This window comes from Manis pentadactyla, chromosome 12 (assembly GCF_030020395.1).
Source record: "Manis pentadactyla isolate mManPen7 chromosome 12, mManPen7.hap1, whole genome shotgun sequence".
Lineage (NCBI taxonomy): Eukaryota > Metazoa > Chordata > Mammalia > Pholidota > Manidae > Manis > Manis pentadactyla.
Window position 1 is genome coordinate 57921911 of NC_080030.1, and position 23315 is coordinate 57945225.

A 23315-nucleotide genomic window follows, 5' to 3' on the forward strand; every position below is an offset into this window, starting at 1 on the left:
TAAAGGGCACTGGAAATATTCTATATCTTGATTACAAAGGTAGATACATGATGGATACATATATCATAAGTCATCAGCCCCTACACTTTGAAAGTGTGAAATTTTCAAATATAAATTGTACCTCAATACCAAAAAAGCTGATTTTTAAGGATAACTAGAAATCATTCATCAGAAATCTTTTTTCAAAGCCTAAGCTGAGATCTGTTCTATGTCTCTAAAAGAGAAGAAGGAAATTTGTCAATGGTAAAATCCAAAGAATGACACAGAAATATTCACATTACATGCTCCTGGTCAGCCTCTGAGTTACCTGACCTTAGCTTTTCTCTTCTAATCTCTATAGAAAAGATTCATTATGATCCCAGCTTTTCCAGCTCATAGCCAGAGTTATTGGCTGCTGAGAAAATGGCCAGAAGGGTTTCCACAAAATTTTTACAAATATATCTGTTTCTTTCATATTTGGACTATTCATTTTGCTTCTGGAACTTTCTGTGGTGGCTTTCTTATCTGATCATATACTTTTTCACCTGCAATGATAATGGTTGTTTCTAAAAATGTTTTTATTGTTATTGATGCAATATTCCTCTTCCATGAAGCATGTCAACCCTCAGGAAATTCATCTCTCAACCTAGAAGAATTATCAAACCTCAGAAACGCCCAGAGGCTTGGATTTCACTATTTTCAAGTGTTGTGAGGTAGAGGCATCAATAGCAAATTCCTGACTGTTATTTTATATGAGACCCAGAGATCTTTGGGCCTTTGGGCCTTTTTAAACCATTTTGAGCCTTGTTGTAAATAAAAATAAACTCTGGCTTTTAAAAAGCCTGTTAGCTGCAAAAAAAATAAAAAGAAAAATACAACCACATTACAAAGATGCTTTCTTCATATTATTCTTTAATATTTCCCCAATAGTTTCCACTTAGAAACAAAAAGCTAAAACCAAAAAAACCTTAGCAGAAGCTCTTGTTTACATATATGTATTTCCATGAGGAAAAAAAACATTTTGTATTTGTACACACCCATTTTTTCCAAATCAGAATAATTAAAGCTAAGTGTGGAATATTCTAGATTTTAATAAAATTTAAAATGTAAAATATAAATATAATTCCCACTTCTAGGAATTAACCAGAAGGAAACAAAATCACTGATTTGAAAACATATATGCACTCCTATGCTTACTGCAGCATTATTTATAATTCCCAAAATATAACCTAAATGTCAATTGACAGATGACTGGATAAAAGAGATGTGGCACATATATATAATGGACTGTTACTTGGCCATAAAACAGAATGAAATATTGTGATTTGTGACATGGACCTAGAGGATATTATGCTAAATGAAGTAAGTCAGACAGAGAAAGACAAATACCATATGATTTCACTTACATATGGAATCTAAAAAAGTAAACAAACAAAGCAGTAATAGACTTTTGGACACAGAGAATAGATTCATGAGCAGTGATTTGCCCCTTTCGGCAGCTGCGCAATTGTGCTTTGAGAACCTGAATGGTTCTTGTGTGAAAACTCTATTCACCAGACCCCTGCCTGATTCTGCATATGGTGTCGGGCTCTGGAGCTGCCCTGACTTATCTGGAAACCTCTTGGTGATGATTTCAGTTCTTCATTTCAAGCAATTGCACTCCCCGGCCAATTTTCTCATTGCCTCTCTGGCTTGCGCTGGCTTTCTGGTGGGTGTGACCGTGATGCTGTTCAGCACAGTGAAGTCTGTGGAGAGCTGCCAGTACTTTGGGCAGAGTTACTGTAAATTTCACTCTTGTTTCGAAGGGTCATTTTGCTATGCTTCTATCTACCACTTGTGTTTTATTTCTGTCAATAGATACATTGCTGTCAGTGACCCTCTGGTCTATCCAACCAGGTTCACTGCATCTGTTTCTGGCATCTGTATTGCCTTCACTTGGTTCTTGAAATTATTTATAGTTTTTCCCTTCTTGGCTCAGGTGCAAATGAGGCTGGGCTAGAGGATCTAGTAAGTGCTCTCACTGTGTGGGAAGCTGTCAAATTGCAGTGAATCAGAGTTGGGTATTGGTAAATTTCCTTTTGTTTTTCATACCCACGCTTTTCTGAAATAGTTTATATTATTTCTAATTAAACTGTTCTTGTGGGAAGCTCTCCTGCCTTTATTTGATTTTTACAGATGATTAAAGGCACCCTAGACTAATAAATATTGGGTTACCCCAGTTCTTCAGCTCTGACACTATTATAAATTTGTTTTGATTCTAGTGGTTTCAGTAACTTTTTCTAATCTTGTGTGGCAAACTATAGCTATACTGCCTCATTTTAAAGAAGCTAAAATCAAAGTATTAAGAAATCTACTGATAACCTTAAAGCTTCTGCACACAAATAGTACTTCTAACATCTAGTTTAATACATTTACACCTGTATTTCCTTTTTTAGTGGCCTTTCAAATACATTAGATAAATCGTCTAATTTTACCACCTACTTTTCTAGACCAACACACTATTCTGTCTTTTTCATAAGTGCTTGAAAACTTTCACTATAAACAAGCGACTGCCCTCATGATTCTCTTCCATGAACTGCTCTGGTTGTGTGGGGACTAGTCTGTTGGCCTTTGCTTCAGTGAACATCACTGTTTCTGGTACACAAGACATGGGCTCTGGAGCCAGGAAAATATAAAATTAAAAACATTTTAAACCTCATAATGATTTATCTGACATTCTGTGCATGTCACTGCCTTATGGGCACTAACCCAGTCTCTACAACAAACCTATGAGCAGGGGAATAGTATTATTTCTATTTTATAAAAAAGGAACTTGAGGCAAAAGAGGTGAGAGCTCATGCCCAAGGTGGCATACTTGTTAAACAACAGAACCAATATTCACACTCAGGGACTCAGAGAGTTAATGAATAACCACTAACTATTCCTCCCCTTACAGAGGAGAAAGGCCCAGCCACTGTACCCAAGTTGTAAGCAATTTGCGACACAATTTTCTATCAAATTATTTTCAAAGGAAAAAAAATCAATCACCATAAAGAAAAGTAAAAGCAAAATTATTTGGGAAGATGGGGACATTGCAGGAAGTAATTGATTTGCTATGATAAAACATTTGATTCTCTAGTTTTCCAATCATCCGTATTTCTTCATTATTGAAATAGTATTTTATTGTACAACATTTTTTTTCCCTCGGCTGAATTAAGAGTCACTGAAATAAACTGTGTCTTATCTATTAAGGCATGATTGGTCTGTACATTAACCAAAATCATAATCTTGTTGTTTTATACTATTAATTCATTTGGTACCTTTACATTTTATTTCACACAAATCACTTCATCTCACCTAAGCACTGTTGAGATTAGAAGCTTCATTAACTTTTTTCCACAAATTATTAGTTCATTATTATGAATAATGATATGAAAATGTTTGCAAATTTTATGCACCTTTAGTAGCTCATGTATTTAACAGTACCTTGTAAAGTTACCTTTTATTTTTCCATGCACAGAGATTAAGACAGTAGAGATTATAGATGCAGTTCTATCCATCCCCCTTTCTTAGACCCACTATGTTCATTGTGTCTATGACATTACTTTCCACTTTCTAGGCATCTGTTGTGCATATTTATTTCCCCCCCAAAACTGTGTTACTTAGGAGAATGTTCCTTCTTGTTCATCTTTATACCTCCAGCTGGACCTTGCACTGTTCTTGGAAATAATAGATAAGCAATAATGTTTGCTGAACAGATATGCATCCCTTTAAATATAGAAATATTTTAATAAATTTATATAGATGCACATGACCATATTAAGAAAATAATAGGCTTAGAATTTCTCTCAAGCTGTATTTATATGAATAGCTCTTACTTCTCTGACAACGTTCAATTATGAGTATTTTGGATTATGTTTTTCTCTAATCTGGTTTTTCAATCAATCTGACCCCATCTGGTTATTCTTCCAGTTTCTATATGGATCATTCTTTATGCATCAAAGTGATTATCATTATCAATGTTACAGACACTCTACATGTTAGTTAGTGGTATCTTGCATGACCACTCATGGAAATGAATTTTATTTGAATTGACCTCTGGAAAGAGCTTCCCTCTTTACCTGGAAGACATTTGTAGGTGAATTGAAAGGACAGAAAATTCCCAAGCCAAAAATGTTGTATTTTTCCACATACCCCTTACCACTCAGTATTTGGGTGGTGATGATAGACTTGTAAAATATTAGAACTGAAAGCTACCTTTAAGGTTGCAGTGTGTATCCTGAGCAAGGTCAGGCAGATGGAGTCTCATGTGTTCATGTAGGTGCTGGACCCGCTCGAGCAGTGCCAGCTGTCCACAGGGCCCGGTTTGGTCCACCCTCATCCCCGTCAACACCTGGTCACAGCACAAGCTCTCCTTTCTGAAGACAACCTCAACTTATCTCCACTGGATCTGACTAGCTGGCTCCATAGTTCCATGGCTGTCAATTTCCTTCTCATATATACATACAGATATGTATATGGTTCTTAATTAGCTTGGCTGGATTTTTATAGAACTTCAATTAATATAATAATTTTAGGTAGAATTAGAATTTCTGGTTCAAAATAGAAAATCCGTCATAATTTTATAAGCATTTCTACATTGCCTTCTAGGAAAAGTATATGATGTAGTGTGATGCCAGCATGATCTTCATTCTTTTGTTCTGAGCTAACTACCTTCTCTGACCCCTGTTTCTAGGAATTTTTAAGATTTTCCTTTTATCATTGTCTGAATTTGTTGCCTATATTTTTTTCATTTGACCTCTTTGCACTAGGTAGCCAGTTTCAATTTGAAACTTCACACCTTAGTTTAACCCAGAAGAAAATTTCCCTACAATCGCTTTTAATATTTCTTCCTTTGACTCTTTCTGATTGACCTTCTTGGGACTTAGAATTTCTCCCTAGCTCTATTGGAAAGAGCAGCTCTTACCTCTCTGACAGACTTTTACTGTTTATATTTTGGGTTGTGTTTTTCTTTACTCTAGCTTTTCAGTCAATTAGATCCCATCTGATTTATATCTTTCAGAAATAGTTTTTGGGCCATTTAGCTGGGATTTCAGGAGTAAGGAACATAACACTTTGTGCTCACTTATCTTGATAGGGCTGATCTTCAGATGGCAGCAACTAATTCAGCCACTCCCATTGTGAAAGCATTGATGATTAAATACTGGTTGGTAAATACCTACTATCCTGAGCCCCCATACAACCCCTTGCTTACTTTCCATTGGCAACTCCTCCCCAAATTCCAAAGGAGTCTCAAGATCCAGCAACTGCAAGATCAAGGCAAGGCAAAGGAGGGCATCTCCAGGGCTTGCTCTGCCTCTCAGAACAGCATCCAGGGTGACTGGTCATTGCCCACATCTTGCTATGTGTTTTATTTTTTTAATGTTCTGAAATATCAACCCTGAATATTGAACTGGAAATTCAGTGGTCAGATTTTGAAGAGCACCTCATCAGCAGCACATTTATTTGTTACCATGAATGCTTAAAAGGGAGAAATTTAAGAATGCATTCAGAATTACTGAATGATTATTATTTGCTTTCTAAGAAATTAATGAGATCTCTCAAAATGTAGAAAATATTTTGGAAATCATTCAAGAGAAGCATGAAGAAATGGGATTCTAGTCATCACATTTATCCTTCCCTGTAATCTGGTTAGGAAGCCTGGCTCATAGAATATGTCAGTAGATTTGGGACAGTCCGTACTTGGTGCATCACAGACCGAAACCAGCTTTATTTACCATTTTACCTTTTAGTTCAGGCACACTTGCTCCATTCAGTCTCTGTCCTCATCTTTTAGTGCATTCTGGGCAGACCTTATTGCTTTCCGCTTAATTACCAGTATTTGCAAGCCAAGGAAGAGCTCCTTCTAACTCAGAGTAACACTTCAGGATCACACCCTCTTCAGCACTCCACCTTCCCTACTTCAGTCAGTGCCCTCCAGGCCCTAGAGCAGGGAGCTGTGAGTCTTCCCTTTCCCTCTTCCTTCCTGTCTCCTGCACTGCTGTGGTCACACCCACCTCCAGGGTGGAGCAGGAATGGGATAAGGAGGATTAACAATGGGACAGAGTTGTTCTCATGCCTGGTAGTATTGAGACGGACCATGGGCTTAGACAGAATAGGGTGAGGGCCTCTGGAAAAAGCAAGGCAGGATATCTGCTGTCAGAGCAATGTAATTACATGCAAGGAAACCCCCTACCAAAACTCTGTGTTGAACATTAAGCTCTAGAGTCATTCTTCAGTGAGATCAGTTAACATTCCCCAGATAAAGAAGAGTAGCCCATGTTTTTATTATGCTAATCATTTATAATCATGTGTAAGGTTCACCTTAGCATGCTAAAGGCCCAGGCCTACCTGCTTTCTTTCCTCCTTCAGATCTGATGAAGTGATTTTGCAAACTGGGCAGTTAATTTAGCATGCAGACCCAGCTGTAAACAACATAGTAAAAGGCAGAAAGGATTCCACCTTAAAGATAAGATTGCATTTTAACACCCAGGAAGTTTAAGAAGTAAGATTCTTAACTTACTTTTTAGCAGAGACAGTACCTCAGCCCACCTTGGGAGCTGGGCAGGTGGCCTTTTGATATGCTCCCAGACTAAGACGCTGGTATCCCAGAGAGAAATCAAGGTAGGAAATTCCTTATGTTAAGTTAGTTCTAAATATTCAGGGGCCACTTACCAAGTCCACCTCCCTAAGCTTTTTTTCATGTTCCCAAATATCCTCAACTGCCTATAAATCCACTAGACAACGCACCACTGCAGGCTCTCTTATCCCCTCCTGGCATGAGCCAGGAGCTCTGTCTGTCCTCGCACTGTATCTCTAAATAAAAGACTTCCTGACTCTCCTACCTTGACTGTTTGCTTAAGTTCATTCTTTGACTCTGCAAACAAGAACTCCAGCATCAGTATGGCAGTGCCTGAATGTGGCAGGTGCCCATGTGTAGGCTCTGTGGTGAGGTACACACGTGACTCCTTCTGGGGAAGCCCGCCCACCACACTATCCAGTTTCCTGGTGGGGGTGATCCACTTCAGTCATCCTCTGCCAAGTCTGTCCATGATGGGAAACCTCACAGGCTTTGGCTTCTGGGGTCCCTTTGTGCAGGGGACCAGTCCATTGAAAAAGGTCTTGGCAAGATGATTCAAGTTTGATTCCTCTTTAGATCTGCTTATTCAATAGTTTTGCTGACCTGTCCTGTGTTCATTTGGAGCAGAGGAAGCTACAGTTGGAGAGATACAGCGGGGAGGAGAATGGGCTGGCAGGGGGAGAAGCCCATACGGTCACCCATTCAGGGCACACCAAGGGTCTGTGACACATCGCATGGGGCTTAAGGAGGATGTTGGAAAAGGTCAACCCAGCAGCGATCACGAGACCAGGAACTGGGAATGGGAATGCCTCCTGCCAGGGTGCCTGAAGTCCCCCACATGCCCTGCATGAGAGGGACACCATTTAGAGGCTCACTACAGATGTGTCATGACTTCCAAGTGAAGGTTATAGGGAGACCAAATTTGGTATAAAATTAATGTGCTCTTTTTCTTCTACTGTCTCCTTCTGCCTATGGGGTAGAACAGAAAAGGAGGGTGCTTTAAGGATGAAAAACCAGACTTGCCCTTTCTCTAAAAGCAGGCTTTTTAAGCTGAGGCCTGGCTAGCACTGGAAACAACGAGGACAAGGCTACTCAGGCAGGGAGAGGCTGTAGTTTATAACTGGAGTAGTCAAAATTGCATGACTAACACTCAGAGAGACTGGACAGCTCTGAGGTCTGCCTGAGATCTGAGGAGGGAGGAAGAAGGAAGATTTGCTGGAGCACATTTGGAGGCTGGGAGTGGGCAAAATACAATTTCGTGTGGTTTCTCACCCCAAAGTATTTCATAAGCAATTAATGCGCATTATTTTCTAAGTATTTTTTCTGTGAAATAGTTGTTAAACACAAATGAATTCTGTGATAGATCAAAATGAGAACTGATTCAGTTATGCAATAGCCAGAAATATTGCTTAGACTGCAGATTAGACATTTGAGTGTGTGCTATCAGTGCCAACCACTGTTCATTCACAGCTTGTCACTTTGACCCTGCCTCTTTGTTTGGTCACCTCCAGCCTTAATCCAAAAAGACAAGAGTACAAAACATTTTTCTGCCCTTCCTGTCATTAACAAACGTCTGAGTTGGGGCCCTGGAAGACCAGAGATCATTAAAGCATCTTTCTCCCACCTCAACGTAATGAGGAATGTCTCACACTCTCAATCATTAGGGAAATGGTTTATTTAATGGGCTTTTATTTTAGGAATGCTGAGAAGTTCCAAACCTGTAAACCAATTATCACGTGCAGATTTGAGACTGAAAACTTTAGATGATGCAAGACAATCAAAAGTTTGCCTCCAAATCCTGCCCTTAGTGTCGGAAACATAACCCCATGAGAAACATGATTGCTATCTAAGTCTGGTCTTTATCTCATACAAATGCGTAAGCTCAAGATGATCTTATGTGCAAAATAGGAAGTTCATACATGTGCAAGAATTTTTAGGAAAAGCCTTCAATTTACATGCCATCTCAGCTCGGGGCTAACTCTAAATATGAGTATATAAAATAACCTAGATTCTGCTAATAACATTCAATGATATAGTGAAAAAAAAAAAAGTTAAGTCTCTTCAAATTCACTTAGTGTTCCAATAAGGAAAAAGCTAACTTGTTGTTAGCTTAGTTTTCCAAACTAAGATCAGAGGGAATTTTGTCCCAGAAATCTTCATAAAGGGGACACTTCAACATCTATGAAAATAGATACAGTTTTCTGGTGATTTTTCTATTCAAGTAGTTGAGTATTTGCTGAGTGCTGTAGGCATATCTGTAGCTTACTCAATGGTGGTAAATCCAAAGACTACAAACAACTTGCCCAAGGTCACATAGCTCGGTTGTCATAGCCGGGAGTTACTGTTCTCAGTCCATGACATTCAGTGCTCCTTCTCATTCCTCCTTTGGGATTAGTCTCGGAAACAAGGTACTACTGTATTTTCAATTCCCTTCCTATTTCCTCCCTTCATTTTTCTATAAAATACTTTGCTACATTGCATCTATATTTTGGTCCAGTCTGAGCAGCCCAATCCCTAGCCAGGCAAACAAATTCTTATTAGTCGCTGCTGCTTTCGTTACTTCTAATGAATTACATCTTCCCCATGAACACTGTCTCTGACAGGTTACAATGCAATTGATTAGGTGGCTGGTCTTTCCTGAGGACGCATTCTAACGACTTGAATCAATTTGGGAGGCCTTCTAGTTTCTCGATTATGTTTTAGAGATTGCTGGCTCCATCTGATGCAGCTGGAGGCTGGGGCTCCCTAGTTTAGTATCTTCATCTCTTATGTCTTGGCTCAAGACTCATTACTCAATTTGTTTTGATCCTGTTGATTTTGGTAGCAAACTAGGCCCTCACTGGGCCCTCAGAGTTGTTGGGGACAGAAGAATAGGAGAAAGAATGTGAATCCTGACTGAATATCCTAAGATGTAGCTAAGAAAGAATAATTGAAAATTAGAGCTGGTAGGAAACTGGAAGACACCTAGCTCTTGGTTTTCTAAATTAATTCATAAAAACCTAGGGTCTGTCCAGATTCTTCCTGGAACAAGCTCCAGAATTCCAACCCCACTCCTGCTTCTAGACCACAGTAGCCTCTCATCTCTGTCTTTGTCTGTCTGTCTCTCTTTTTTCCAGCATTATATTTCTTTTTCATTAACTTTCCCTCTGTTAAAAAAGGTCAGAAGACCCAGCATTTGTGCCATTCCTCTCCTATTTCTTAGTATATAGGATATCAAAATTCTACAAATATTAAAGTAGTTCTGTCTTACTCTGCTTGAAGGAATCCTCTTGTTTACACCTGTCTAGGCTGCTGACTTCTCTATCACAAGCCAATACCTTTCACCTTCATAATACTTTGTACAATTTGTAAATATAAAATATCCATTTCTTTGTTTACTTGTTTAAAGATTGTTTCCTTCTGAAGACTGCAAGCTTCATGAGGGTAGGATCATGGTTTACTCATTACTTTGTACTCAGCTCCTGCCACTCAACAACTCTGTATTAAATGGATGACTTAATTAATGAATAAACCTCAGGATAATGGGGGAAGATATCAAGTTATTTCTTTACCCAAAATGGTAAGTATCATGTGGACCTTTTTATTGCCTAAAATGCTGGTTCCCAATGGGGCAGGCCATTGAGAAATTTGCTCCCCAGAGGACATTTGTTAATGTCTGGAAACATTTTTAGTTTTCACCTTGGGGGGATTTTACTGGCATCTACTAGTATCTGGTAGCAGGGATGCTGGTAAATGCCCTTCAAAGTATATGAGCAACCCCCACATCAAAGAGTTGTCTGAACTCAAATGTCAATAGTGCTAAAGGTGAGAAAGCCTGGCCTAGACCTTTACCTGTATAAACAATTAACATCATCTTACAAAACCAGACTCTCCAAAAATATTAGAATCCTGAAGATCATTAGGTTAAGAGTATTAATTTTCTTGATTAGGAATCAGATGGCCAAATGGATTAATAATAACACCAATATCACCTTATGACTTGAAAAGCAAATTCACAAATATCTCTATGGTTCTGTAGAGGAAAGGGTCTTGAACCCTTTGAGAAGGCTGAATAATACTCTTCCTTGATTTTCAGTGTTCCAAATTCTTAAGGGATGGCAGATATATCAAGGAATATATTCCCATTTTCCAGGTTTTTGCTTCTTATTTCTTACATGACTTCTTTTAGCATTGGGAACAGAAAGTTCTATCACTTGGAACCACAAAGAATGGGTAGTCAAAGGGTTCACTGCCCATTTCTCATGTGGCTGGAAAGACATTGCAAATACATTTCCAGGCATAATGTCCTGAGAGGAGAACTGATCTTTCTACCAGCATTGACAGTCATGGGACCTCAGAAATGCTGGTGTATCCAAATATCATGTTGTTTTTAATGCTTTCCTGTAATGTATTTCATCAATTTCAGGTTGTCCTCAAATATGTTACCTTTTGCTCATTGCCAGTGCAGATGCGAAAATTATTCTTAACAGGACAGAAAAAGCCAAGTATTGACTCTCACTGCTTGTCCCCTGTTGTATCTGTGTAATAAAAATCCAGCAAGGTGCCAATGTTGGGATTGTGATTAGGGAAAGGGTCTAGTTAAGAAAAAAGAAATTTTTGGCCCAAGAAATATAATGGCTAACAGTTTAAGGTAAAGAATTATTTTGTAAACTTTCTTAATAATCGCTATTGAAAATAATCCTCCATGTTCACACTTTGCACTCTAGGGATTCCATCTAGGGATTTTCCCATTGATGGCTTTTATTTATCTGGAAGGACTGCTTGTGGATCAAGGCAGGAAAGCAGGTCAGACACCACAGAGATAAAGCCAACAGGACGTGAGCCTTCAACTCTATACTTACTTCCTTTATCAGTGCCTGTTGCAAAAAAGGACTCTGGAGGTAAAAAATAAAAAAATATATTTACGACCACAGGGATAGTAACTACACTAGTTGGGGTGAGTATCTAATAATGTATGTAACTGTTGAATCACTATGTTGTGTACTCAGAACCAATATAATATTGTACATGAACAATAATTTTAAAAATTCAAAAAATAAATTAAAGAATTTTAACAATTAAGGGAACCAAGCATTAGTTAGTTTAAATTAACTCTCAGTAATCATGTATGATGTAACTTTCATTGGGTTTTTTTTTGTTATAGAAAACATTTAAGATTTATAATTTTTAAAACCCAGAAAATGGGGAAAGAAAACATTATAATAATATCTGATTGTTTCCTTAGGCATCTGGCATATTTATGTTTTTTTTAGTTTCCCCAGGAGTATTGAAAATTAGAATCTTATGTTCCTTGTGATACGCAAGGACAGAATTCTCCGAACATAAACTAGAGCACCATGAGCAGCGTCTGGTCCCCGCCTGCTGCCGGGCAGCTCTGCTACCAGAACGTCAATGGATCCTGCGTGAAAACTCCCTACTCGCCAGGGGCCCGGCTGATTCTCTACACAGTGTTCAGCGCTGGGGTTGCGCTGGCCGTGCTTGGAAACCTCCTGGTGATCATCTCAATCCTTCATTTCAAGCAGCTGCACACTCCAACCAATTTTCTCATCGCCTCTCTGGCCTACACTGACTTTCTGGTGGGCGTGACCGTGATGCCCTTCAGCATGGTCAGGTCCGTGGAGAGCTGCTGGTACTTTGGGCGAAGTTTCTGTACTTTGCACACGTGCTGTGATGTGGCATTCTGTTACTCTTCTCTCTTCCACTTGTGCTTCATCTCCATTGACAGGTACATTGCAGTCACCGACCCTCTGGTCTATCCTACCAAGTTCACAGTGTCAGTGTCCGGGGTGTGCATCTGCATCTCCTGGATCCTGCCCCTCGGGTACAGCGGTGCCGTGTTCTACACAGAAGCCTATGATGATGGGCTAGAAGAATTATCCAGTGCCCTTAACTGTATAGGGGGTTGTCAGACAGTCGTAAATCAAAATTGGGTGTTGGTAGATTTTTTTTCCTTCTTTATACCTACCCTTGTTATGGTGATTCTGTACAGTAATATTTTTCTTGTGGCTAGACAACAGGCTAAAAAGATTGAAAATACTGGAGGCAAAACAGAATCATCATCAGACAGTTATAAATCCAGAGTGGCCAAGAGAGAGAGAAAAGCAGCTAAAACCCTGGGAATCACAGTGGTAACATTTATGATTTCATGGCTACCATATAGTATTGACTCATTAATTGATGCCTTTATGGGCTTCATAACCCCTGCCTATATTTATGAAATTTGCTGTTGGTGTGCTTATTATAACTCAGCCATGAACCCTTTGATTTATGCTTTATTTTATCCATGGTTTAGGAATGCTATAAAAGTTATTGTGAGTGGTCGGGTTTTCAAGGACAATTCTGCAAACATAAATTTGTTCTCTGAACAAATGTAAGCAATTAAATTGAAGAAGTTGAAGAAATATTTACAACCTGTAAAAGAAAAGAGTTTTTAAAAGTCAAGTAAGAGTATTAATAAGAGAAAAGAAATTGCTCTTCAAATGTAATAGGATAAATCAATGTTTTCCAGTCATGTTAAGTGTGCATTTCCCTGTCACTTCTCCAAAAAACTTACTTGACAAAAAAATGGTAGATCCTTGTTTGTTAACTGCTGCAGCACTCAGCACACCCCACTTTCTACAGATACTTTCCTCCATCCCTTTTTTCTTTTATTCCTTAACTCTTCCCTTTATAACATGAAACATCTTTCTTTTCTTGGATATCCTTTTTTGTGTTCCTTACAAAGTTTTCTACTCACTCCCAACTTGTCAAACATTTCTCTGCGATTACTCATGAGGCTGTTGCTTTTTTTGTTTGTTTGTTTGTTTGTTTTGGTTTGCTTATCTTCCCAAGGGAAAATTTGGGGTGGCAGTTAAATCTATTATGTCTGCATAAAAACGTAAAATTGAAGTCTGTCTGGTGTCTGCATCAGGAATTTGCTTCAGCAACTCCTGGATCCTGCCCTTTGTATCAGCAGTGCCGAATTCTACACAGATACCCATGAGCAGGGGCCAGAGGAATTAGTAAGTGCCCTCTGCTCCATAGGTGACTGTCAGCTTGTTGTAAGACAATTTTGGATATCAACAGAAATTCTATTTTCATATCTAGATTTCTTAAAATGATTCTATACAGTGATATTTTTCTTCTCGTAAGAAAACAGACTAAAAAGATTAAAAATAAGTAGCAAATAGAATGATTGTCAGGGACTTGCAAGACCAGGGTGGCTGAGAGAGAGAGAAAGGCAGCTGAAACCTAGGTATCCTGATGGTAGCATGTTTGGCTTCATGATTACTGTATGTAACTGATTCACTCATTGATTCTTCTCTGGGGTTTCTAATACTTTCCTATGTCTATGAGATATTTGGCTGGTTCAGTTAGGCAGCTCTGTCTATGTCCCCTGATTTATGCTCTAATTTTACCTTTGGTTTAGGAGAACAATAAAACTTACAAGTGGCCAAGTATTAAAAGACAGTTCAGCCATAAATTTAATTTCTAAATAAACCTACATTTCAAATCAATGATTTTGATATGAAGCACATGAATATGGTATTTTATCATCTAGAGGAGAAATGGTGCCTCAATTTCAATAGCATAACCTTACTTTCTTGGTGAAGTTAACATCATTAAGCATTCGCTAGAACCGTATTTACTAAATAATGTGTGACACAAAGTTCATATTTTCGAGTTCCTCCAAATCTGTGTACTTCCCTGTTCTGCCAGTTGTTAATTATTTTCCTCTTCCAGGCCTCCCCTACCTTTCTGATGTTTCCTATCAAACTTACCTTTTCTTCACATTTTCAAAGTTTCCTGGTTCCATATTCCCTGTTAATGTCTTGTCTACCCTGTCTTTTCAGAGGGCTTAGTTAACTCTGCCTTCATTTTGAGCAATTTGTTTCTTGGGAGGCCATCTTTCCAGAGATCCTAAGAGGTCTCTGAGCCACACATCAGCCATTTCAGATTCAGTACAAGATTCATATTTTATATTTTAGGAGATAGTTTTGTAAATATGGGAATAACCACAGTACAATTTCTGCAATAGTGTTTTTCCTTCAATGTGATAGTTTTCTCCTCCCGTGAGGCTTATCATTTTCCTTCTGAGTCATGTTGGAGGAAATTTTCCATCATTTTTTTCTACAAACACTATCCAAAGGCTATACATGGTCCATGATAAAGATAACAATGTATTGTAAGTTATGGAAAGGGATGGATTACTTAATAAATGTTGAAGTGACATATAACTTTTTGGAAAAATATTGTTAAGCATCTTGCTCCATGTATTTCACAAAATCAAAACAGATTTCTTCTAGGTGTTAAAAAATTTATAGAAAACACAGCATTTAGCATTTATAATTTTTCATTGGTGAAATCATAACAGAAAACTCTCATACAGATTCATGTACTCAATTTAAATTTTTTTAATTTCAAAAGACAGCAAAGCCACATTAAGGAAAAAAGTCACACTTGGAAAAACTATTGGCAGCATACATGATGAAGAAAGGGTTAATAGCTTTAAAAATGTAAAAGCCTTTTACGAAACTGTAAGGCAGAGACAAGCATTACACTAGACAAAGGAAAAGGCAGTTTTACAGAGGAAAATACCAAAAAATACATTAAAACACCAAATGTATCAATAATAAAAAATACTAATAAAAATGTAGTTGGATTTTATATATCCAACTGGCACATGAGACAAATCAATAATAACTGGTGTTACTGAGAGTGTGGGAATTCGAGCAATTGTGTAAGAGTTAAACATGTTCATATACACCTAGGGAAAAAAGAACTTGGTTTCTCCTTTCTGAAAGAAACTAAAATATTTATATAAAAATGTAAAAAATACCTGTCACTTGACTCTGTGGTTCATTTCAGCAAGTAATCCAAAGAAAAGAGTCAGGCAAGGACACAAACACAGCAAGGACACTCATCGTATAACTTAATTATTGCCTGGAAAAAACCTAGATCAATAAAGAAAATTTTAAATAAATCATCCTCCACATATATAATGGAAAATTATAAAGCCATTAAAATGTGCTTGCAAGTTCTGTATAAACTGAAGTGGAAAAACAACACAACACATTTTTTGACTAAAAACAAAACCCAAAAAACTCTGATGAGATTTAAAATAGTACATGTGATATGACCCCCATATATGTATATACTTCTATATGCTTTTACAAAGTCTATCTATGTCTAATGGACAGTGTATGTGTGTGGGGGGGAGGGTTTGCTTTGTATTTTACCTCTATCATTTTACTGTTTGTAATGAAATAAATACATTAATCTTTATTCTTTATCTGAGCATTGAGATTAGGTCTGTGTGTTCATTTTGTTTTAGGAGGATATGTAATAATGGTTTAAGCATCTCTTCAAGTTAGTATATAATGGAATCAGTTATCAAATTGATTCTTTACATAGTTCATTTGTGTTTAATAAGTATTTCTTGGAAATATATGTTAACTCCTTAAAATACTTCAGTTAATATAATAGACAACAAAAAATCATATTTTGACTACTCCCAACCTCCAAATGTGCCCCAGCAAGCCTTCCTTCTTCATCCCTCCTCAGATCTCAGGCAGACCTCAGAGCTGTCCAGTCTCTCTGAGTGTTAGTCATGCAATTTGACTACTCCATCTAAAAACTAGTTTCCATCTAATTGCGTATCCTTATCCTTGTTGTTTCCAGTGAAGTCTAAATTTTAAATTCTAAAATGTCTACTAAGTGCAAAGAGGAAAAATGAAAAAATACAGACACTGAATATAGAGTAGTATAAAATTCTTAAAAGTTCCTGGGAACAGAGGCCAGAAACAACTAGCTTACGAAAAATGACTCCTTCTCCAGTGAAAGAGGTATGTTTGTTTCTTAAAAATCTATCAATACGTATGTGTGAGTCTATATGTGTGTGTGAAATAATTCTCAACTCTATTCTATCCCATTGATAGGTATTTCTATACTTAAGCCCACACCTTACTGTCTTCATTGAAAGTTTATAGTATTAAAAGTATGTTGTGTAAGCCTTCCATTTTGTTGTCCTTTCTAAACTTGTTTTGGCTATTCCATGTCTTTTATTTTTCATACAACTTTTAGAATCATCGTGTCATTTCCTGAAAAAGAAAAGAACAACAAAAGACAAGAATTTTTACTGATATGAAATTGAAACTATAAATCAGTTATGGAGAGAGGGAGAATGAAATATCTGATTAGCATGGTAAATTAGCTCATTTCTCCTTTTAGCTTTGTCATTAATACTCTATGAGTTTAGATATTCTGCCATTAACTGTATACATATTTAGAGTTGCTGTATTTCCTTATAATATTTAAGGATTGGACATCTTAATAATATTAAGTCTACTAAGCCCAAAACATGTTATATTTAACCATATTAAGAAACCAATAGAAGAAAAAAATAGAAACTAAAGGTGTCCAATTAGCCCAAAATAAAGCAGGAAAGAAACAATAGAAAACAAAATACAAAGAGAACAAAGGAACAACAAATAGCAAGATGATAGAAGTAAACCAAAATATACAAAATATTAGTTCAGATGCCAGTGGATTAAGTTCCTCAGTGAATAGGCAGATTGTCAGACTGCATAAAAAAACAAAACCTAACCATACACAATCTGAAGGAGTCACATCTTAAATAGAAAATCAGTTTGGAGGAAAAAAGAATGGAAAAAATATATAATGCAAGTAGTAAGCATAAGTAAGCTGTCATGGCTATATAAAAATCAGACAATGCAGAAATGATGACAAGCAGGACTTTAAGAAATAGAGAGGGTCATCATCATAATTAAAGAACTATGCCCTGAAAGAACTAAATGTTAAGATGGGTTCTCTGAATAGGTTCTGGGTTTCCTGGGATGGGATATGGGGTACAATTATATTTGGTGCATTTATGATGCTATTTCCACTGGTAGAGAGGGAACTGATGGCCCATAGCCTACAGCAGCAAAACGTTTACTCAAAGTATTGTCTGTAGACACCTGTAATCAAGTGCCTCCCAAAGACAAGGTTCTGGGTGACCCAGGATATGCTGCCATACATTTAAGTTAAAATGACAAGTATAATGAGATGGGTAGTTTCTTTTAACTGCTCTGGAGATCTTGGGGAAAGAAAATGATGAGGCGTTAAACTCCTTGCTCAAGGCACATATGAGGGATCTGAAAGCTTCCATGAACTCCTTGAAAGAACCCCTTGTCTCCTATGGCATTGTCTCAGAACTGAGTCTCTGAGCCAGCCATTCTGTAGCTGGCTGATTACAATGCAAACTGAAGTCTCCAACTTCAGGGTCTCTATTGTTAAAAGTGCAACATTGATTGAGAAGGAAAAGGACTCCAAAAATTAGGATGGTGATATATAGGCAGGTCCCTATGAAACTGGGTACCTCCAGCCCCTAAATTCCATCATCCCTATTCACAAGTAGAGGCAGCTGTTGTACCCCTGCCAGAAGAGGTGAGGCCCCCTTGCCTAAAGAAGCTAGAATGGCACCCCTGAGGTAGCTGCCTTACAATGCACCACTGATCCTTCTCATGATCTCCCCTAACTCCTTTCTCTGCCAGCAAACTGATAGTCAAGTACAGGTCCCAGCAGGCTCCCAACAGCAAGGTATAAAGTGTGACGCATGAGGAGGTGTAACATGAAACAGAATAATGGCAAGATTTTTACAATCTATATTAACAGATACCTGAGGAATATAATGTGGCAATAGATCTCAAGGATGTTTCCATTTAGAAAGAATGTAAAGTTGGATTGGGCCACATGTATTGATATGACCCGATAGGCAGTGATTGCGAATTTGGTGTTCAAATTTAAAGGACTAGAAATAGCTGTAAGAGGTTGCTTGTTTCAGTCACTTAAATACAGACCAAAATGCACCCCAAAATAAGTGAAGCTGAAATATCAGGACTACCTTGGTCTCCTGTCAAGAAAGGGATGCAAACACTTAGGGAAGCTAGAATATTTGAGTGGATTTACCACAGAAGGCCTGTTTATCCAAATCAGGAGAGTCCAGATGATATGCCCTTCACCACAGCTTTGAGAAGTAAATTCATGACTGGATCCAGAAGTACTTGAGGACATCTGGGTAACCTCTGTCTGTTGGTCAGAAATTATAGTGAGGATCACTACCATTAAACTGGATTCCCAAATTGGTAGTGGAATGAAAACAGCTGGCGGGGCCCAAGGGCAGCACTTGCTCTTTCATTTCCAAAGACCAGGTGCATATAGTCATCAAAATGGACAGCAAAAACAAAGCAATAGACAGAAATCTATTTCTCCCAGAAATCTGTGATGTTGACTACTTGATTCTGTTCCCTGAAAAAGACAGCCAACCTATACAAGTCTTACCGTCTGTATAAGCAGAAAAGCCCCACTTCTTGTGAACAGAACTGATTTGAATCACTAACACTGTCATCACTGCTTAATCAATTTCCAGAATCAAGCCAGTAGACAGGTCCCCGTGGCTGATGAGGAGGCTGGTGCTCCCTGAGGAAGGGTCTTGTTATACAGCCAATAATGTATAATGTTAATATTGTTCCTAACTTTTTCTAAAGTGGCATGCAGTCTCTTTCCTGGGGATCTGTGACAATATTCACAGGCTGGTGCTCCCTGAGGAAGGGTCTTGTTATACAGCCAATAATGTATAATGTTAATATTGTTCCTAACTTTTTCTAAAGTGGCATGCAGTCTCTTTCCTGGGGATCTGTGACAATATTCACAATCAGACTATGAAAAGATTGAGGGAAGAGAAATATTCAGATTTTGGAGGATTACTGGACACATGCTCAAAGCTGGCACTAATTCAGAAAGACCCAAAACATCACTGAGGTGTACCAGTTAAGGGGGTCCATGAGTTAGAATAGGAGCTGATGGAGCTGAGGTGACCTGTGGAGTAGTGTATCAGATCTTTCTGCAGTGGGCCTCCTGGGTCCCCCAAACTACCCCAGTTCTGGAATGCATGCTTGGGAAAGACATACTCAGCAGCTGGCAGATTCTCCCATCGGTTCCCTGACCTGTAGAATGGGGCTAGTAGGGTTGGAAGGGCCAAGTGGAAGCCACCAATTTTCTCTACCTGAAAAAATAGTAAACCAAAATCCACACTGCGTTTCTGGATGAATTTCAGCAATTATTGCCACCATCAAAACTGGCAAAATGCAGAGGTGTTGATTCTTCCCATGTTCCCATTCAGTAAGCCTGTTTGGGTTGTGCAGAAAACAGATGGAATGTAGAGAATGACATGGAATATCATCAGCTTGAATGTGGTAGTAACTCCAGTTGCAGCTGCTAATTCAGATTTGGCTTTTTCTGTGTGAGGAAATTGAGGAAATACCCTGATACCTGGTATGTAGCTACTAATCTGGCAAGTGTTTTCTTCTCCATACCTAACATTATTGTTGGACAATCAGTTGACTGTATTTGTTACTAATAATTCTTTGCTCTGTCACTAAGCTTGTTTGCCGCTTACTTTCCTCAAATCATGTTGCTAAATGTGTCTCTTGGCAATGACTTCAGCTATAGGTAACAGGATGGCAGACCAAGAATGGCTTAAGCAAATGAGGAATTGTTTTTCTCTGTTATCATCAAGTACAGAGGTAAGTGATTGTTGGTCTCTGTGAGACAGCATCTCTGGGATTCTGTTGGCCTCTCCATAACCCTTTGCAGAGGGCAACGTTTAAGGAAAGAAGAGGTGTTAGTCACTCCATTCCTTTTCACAAGCCTTAACACTATCTCAGAATCCCTCTACAGACATCTGCTTATACTTAATTAGCTAGGACTCTATTACATGACGCCCCTAGGCTGCAAGTGAAGATACAATATATAATAGTGAGCATTTGGCTTTTCCAGCAAGTGAGGGAGAAGGAGATTAGAAAATGTTGCATCAGCCAACTAGCTCTATCCTGCGCAAAGTATATGTGTATTTTAATCTATTAGAGAATTTAATACATTAGATGTCTCCAACTCTAATTCCACTATCTATGGCCAGGGAGGTTATCATGTGGTACCCAAAAGGATTATATGCTTGTATAATCAGAAAGCTATAACCAGCCTATCTGGGGTAGTCATACTTAGGAAAGACTCTTATCAAGTATGTGAATGAATCTAACCTCCGGTATTCTCTCTCCTTGGGACACTCCACATACCCACTACACATTCAAACAAAATTCCATATTTGGAGATACACTAGAGGCTTTCATATTATTCATAACAATATAATATTTTGCTTGTACACAGGCTAAACTTCAAAATTTTTTCATTTACCTTTGAATTTTGGTCATATTCATTATCTATAATTTGATTTAGCAACAGTGCAATTTTATGGGACTTTTTTCTTTTTTTTGAAAAGGACTAGTATCCAACTCTTTCACTTAATTTTTTCTGTTTCCCCCCTATACTCTAAAAATGGGGAACATGATGTCCTTTTAAAAATCTGCTACAGTTAATCTGATCTATTGAGTATAGTAAATAGTAACATGAAAAAATTATTTATTGATTGTTTCAGTGCTGTTAATCTTCCCATTGCCTTCCAATTTGCCAAGCCCGATCCTCCATATATGGAAACTAAGCCTCCTGTCAAAAAAAGTTGACTGTACTCCTGCATGCCTTCACAAGTCCAGACATACTTGAACACTCATCAAAAGTCATTTTTACTCAAAAATAAGTTTCCTTTAGCAACTTTTTAAATCCCTCATGCTATGGGACCACATGTGGGTTAGACAACAGTGTTACAGTGATGACACAAACCAGGCACCAGCTTTGGGTGACAGTGAGTCCTCTGCCCACAGGACTTAGCATTCTGACACTTTTCTGACCCTCTATGACATAACATAAACTGTGTGGACTGTATTACCTACAAAACTATTTTCAATGAGAAAAATACTCTATGAAGCACATTTTTTTATCCAAAGCCATTCCTGACAATGAAAAGCCTTAGTAAAACCAATGAGAAAAAATACATCGATCATTTTGAGTGACTCCAGAGATAAATCAAAAAGAAAACAAAAAGGCTTATATACCACTACTCTATACAATATCATTTCATTATATAAAATACCTTAGATATGCATTCCAAAACTCTTTTATTGGATCAATAGTGTAAAATATTCCGGAGAGCAAAATGTAAAATTGTAGCACCATGGTTTATTCTCTTTTTAATATGTTTCTTTTTACAGTATTAGAATTGCATTTTTGATCCCATGACATTCTGAGGAAGTGAAATGACATGATATTCAGATGAGAAAGTGGCTGAGAAAAGTTGGTGAAGTGAATTACACACTGCTAGTGAAAAATGAGAAGCCATTCACTTGCAGAATTTCTGTTTGCTAATCATCCTCGGCCTTTTTGTGGCAATTTTTTCCGCTTCTGGGCAATGTCTGTAGTTAATACCTGACTCTAAGGCTGAATTACTGCTCCCACAATATGGCAGGTAAACATTCCAAGATTCTGCCTAGCCACTAAACAGGAGAGGCTTAACAGCTGCCTCCAAAGCTCCTAGAAGTTACAGGCAGTAAAGAAGAGGGAGGGAAAGTCACAGAAAAGCAGCGAAGAAACAGACCTCTGGATAGTGTCATAAAACCTGGCTTGTGTCTATTATGGGCTGAATCATGGCCCCCCAAAATTCGTATGTTCAAGTTCTAACCCTCAGTATCCCAGAAGGTAACTGTATATGGAGATGCGGTCTTTTAAAAGGTAATTAAGTTAAAGTGAGGTTTTTGTTTGTTTTTTTAAGGGTGGGTCCTAAACCAATATAACTAGTGTTCTTATTAGAAGAGATTAGGACACAGACACACACATAGCGAAGACCATGTGAGGAGGACGGAGAGAGAAGACAGCTATCTTCAAATTAAGGAGGGGGCTCCTCAAAAGAAACCAACTTGACTGATACCTTGATTTGGTATTTTAGCCTCTGAAATCATGTGAAGAATAACAAAAAATTCACCAAAACCGAGTTTTGATTGACAATAATTTGACAACCACTAATTGTCCCATCCCATCCTCGTGGACACCTGTGTAGAACACGGCACCGCTATATGCGAGGGGCAGGATCCAGGAGATGCAGATGTACACCCCGGACACTGACACCGTGAACTTGGTAGGATAGACCAGAGGGTCAGTGACTGCAATGTACCTGTCCACGGAAACGAGGCACAAGTGGAGGAGAGAAGAGTAACAGAATGCCACATCACAGCACGTGTGCAAAATACAGAAACTTGGCACGAAGTACCAGCAGCCCTCCATGGACCTGACCAGGCTGAAGGGCATCATGATTACACCCACCAGAAAGTCAGCGCGGGCCAGAAAGGCGATGAGGAAATTGGCCGGGGAGTGCAGCTGCTTGAAATGAATGACTGAAGTCATCACCAAGAGGTTGCCAAATATCACCAGAGAAGACCCAAAGCCAAACACCGCGTATAGAATCACCCTGGAGCCAAGCAAGTAGGAAGTACAAGATCCGTTCACATTCTCATAGCAAAGCTGCATAATGGCAGGTTAGGGAAGTCCTGCAGTTTGATTCTCGTTGTGTTTCTGCCCTGCCTTGTAGTAGGGAAAAACAACTTTAAATTCTGAAAACAACAACAACAAAATCAAACTGCATATGCGAGCAACTACTTTGAAATACCTCCTCATATTCTAACCTTTCTGATTTAGTTAGGAAGAGAAATTAAAAGCATTTTAAATGCCCAGAAATCTATCCTTTCTGTTTTTAATTTATATGAGTATTTCTTGTAGCTGTGTCTAAACCTCATAGACAGTTAACTTCAAGCAA

General features: G+C 38.3%; 2 protein-coding genes and 1 pseudogene across 2 annotated transcripts; 2 read left to right on the top strand and 1 right to left on the bottom strand.

Annotated features, from left to right (window-relative positions):
* Positions 1 to 1450: 1450 nt before the first annotated feature.
* On the top strand, positions 1451 to 2084 carry LOC118921684 (trace amine-associated receptor 7a-like; annotated as a pseudogene).
* A 9829-nt stretch (positions 2085 to 11913) lies between these two features.
* LOC118921698 (trace amine-associated receptor 6) lies at positions 11914 to 12951 on the top strand. The gene has a single exon (XM_036903654.2). It carries the CDS (start codon positions 11914 to 11916, stop codon positions 12949 to 12951), a length of 1038 nt encoding a protein of 345 aa, XP_036759549.2.
* A 9509-nt stretch (positions 12952 to 22460) lies between these two features.
* Positions 22461 to 23029, bottom strand: LOC130679801 (trace amine-associated receptor 6-like). The gene is given in 2 exon segments (XM_057489228.1): positions 22461 to 22525; positions 22528 to 23029. Coding segments are annotated over 2 exon segments (567 nt in total).
* Positions 23030 to 23315: the final 286 nt, after the last annotated feature.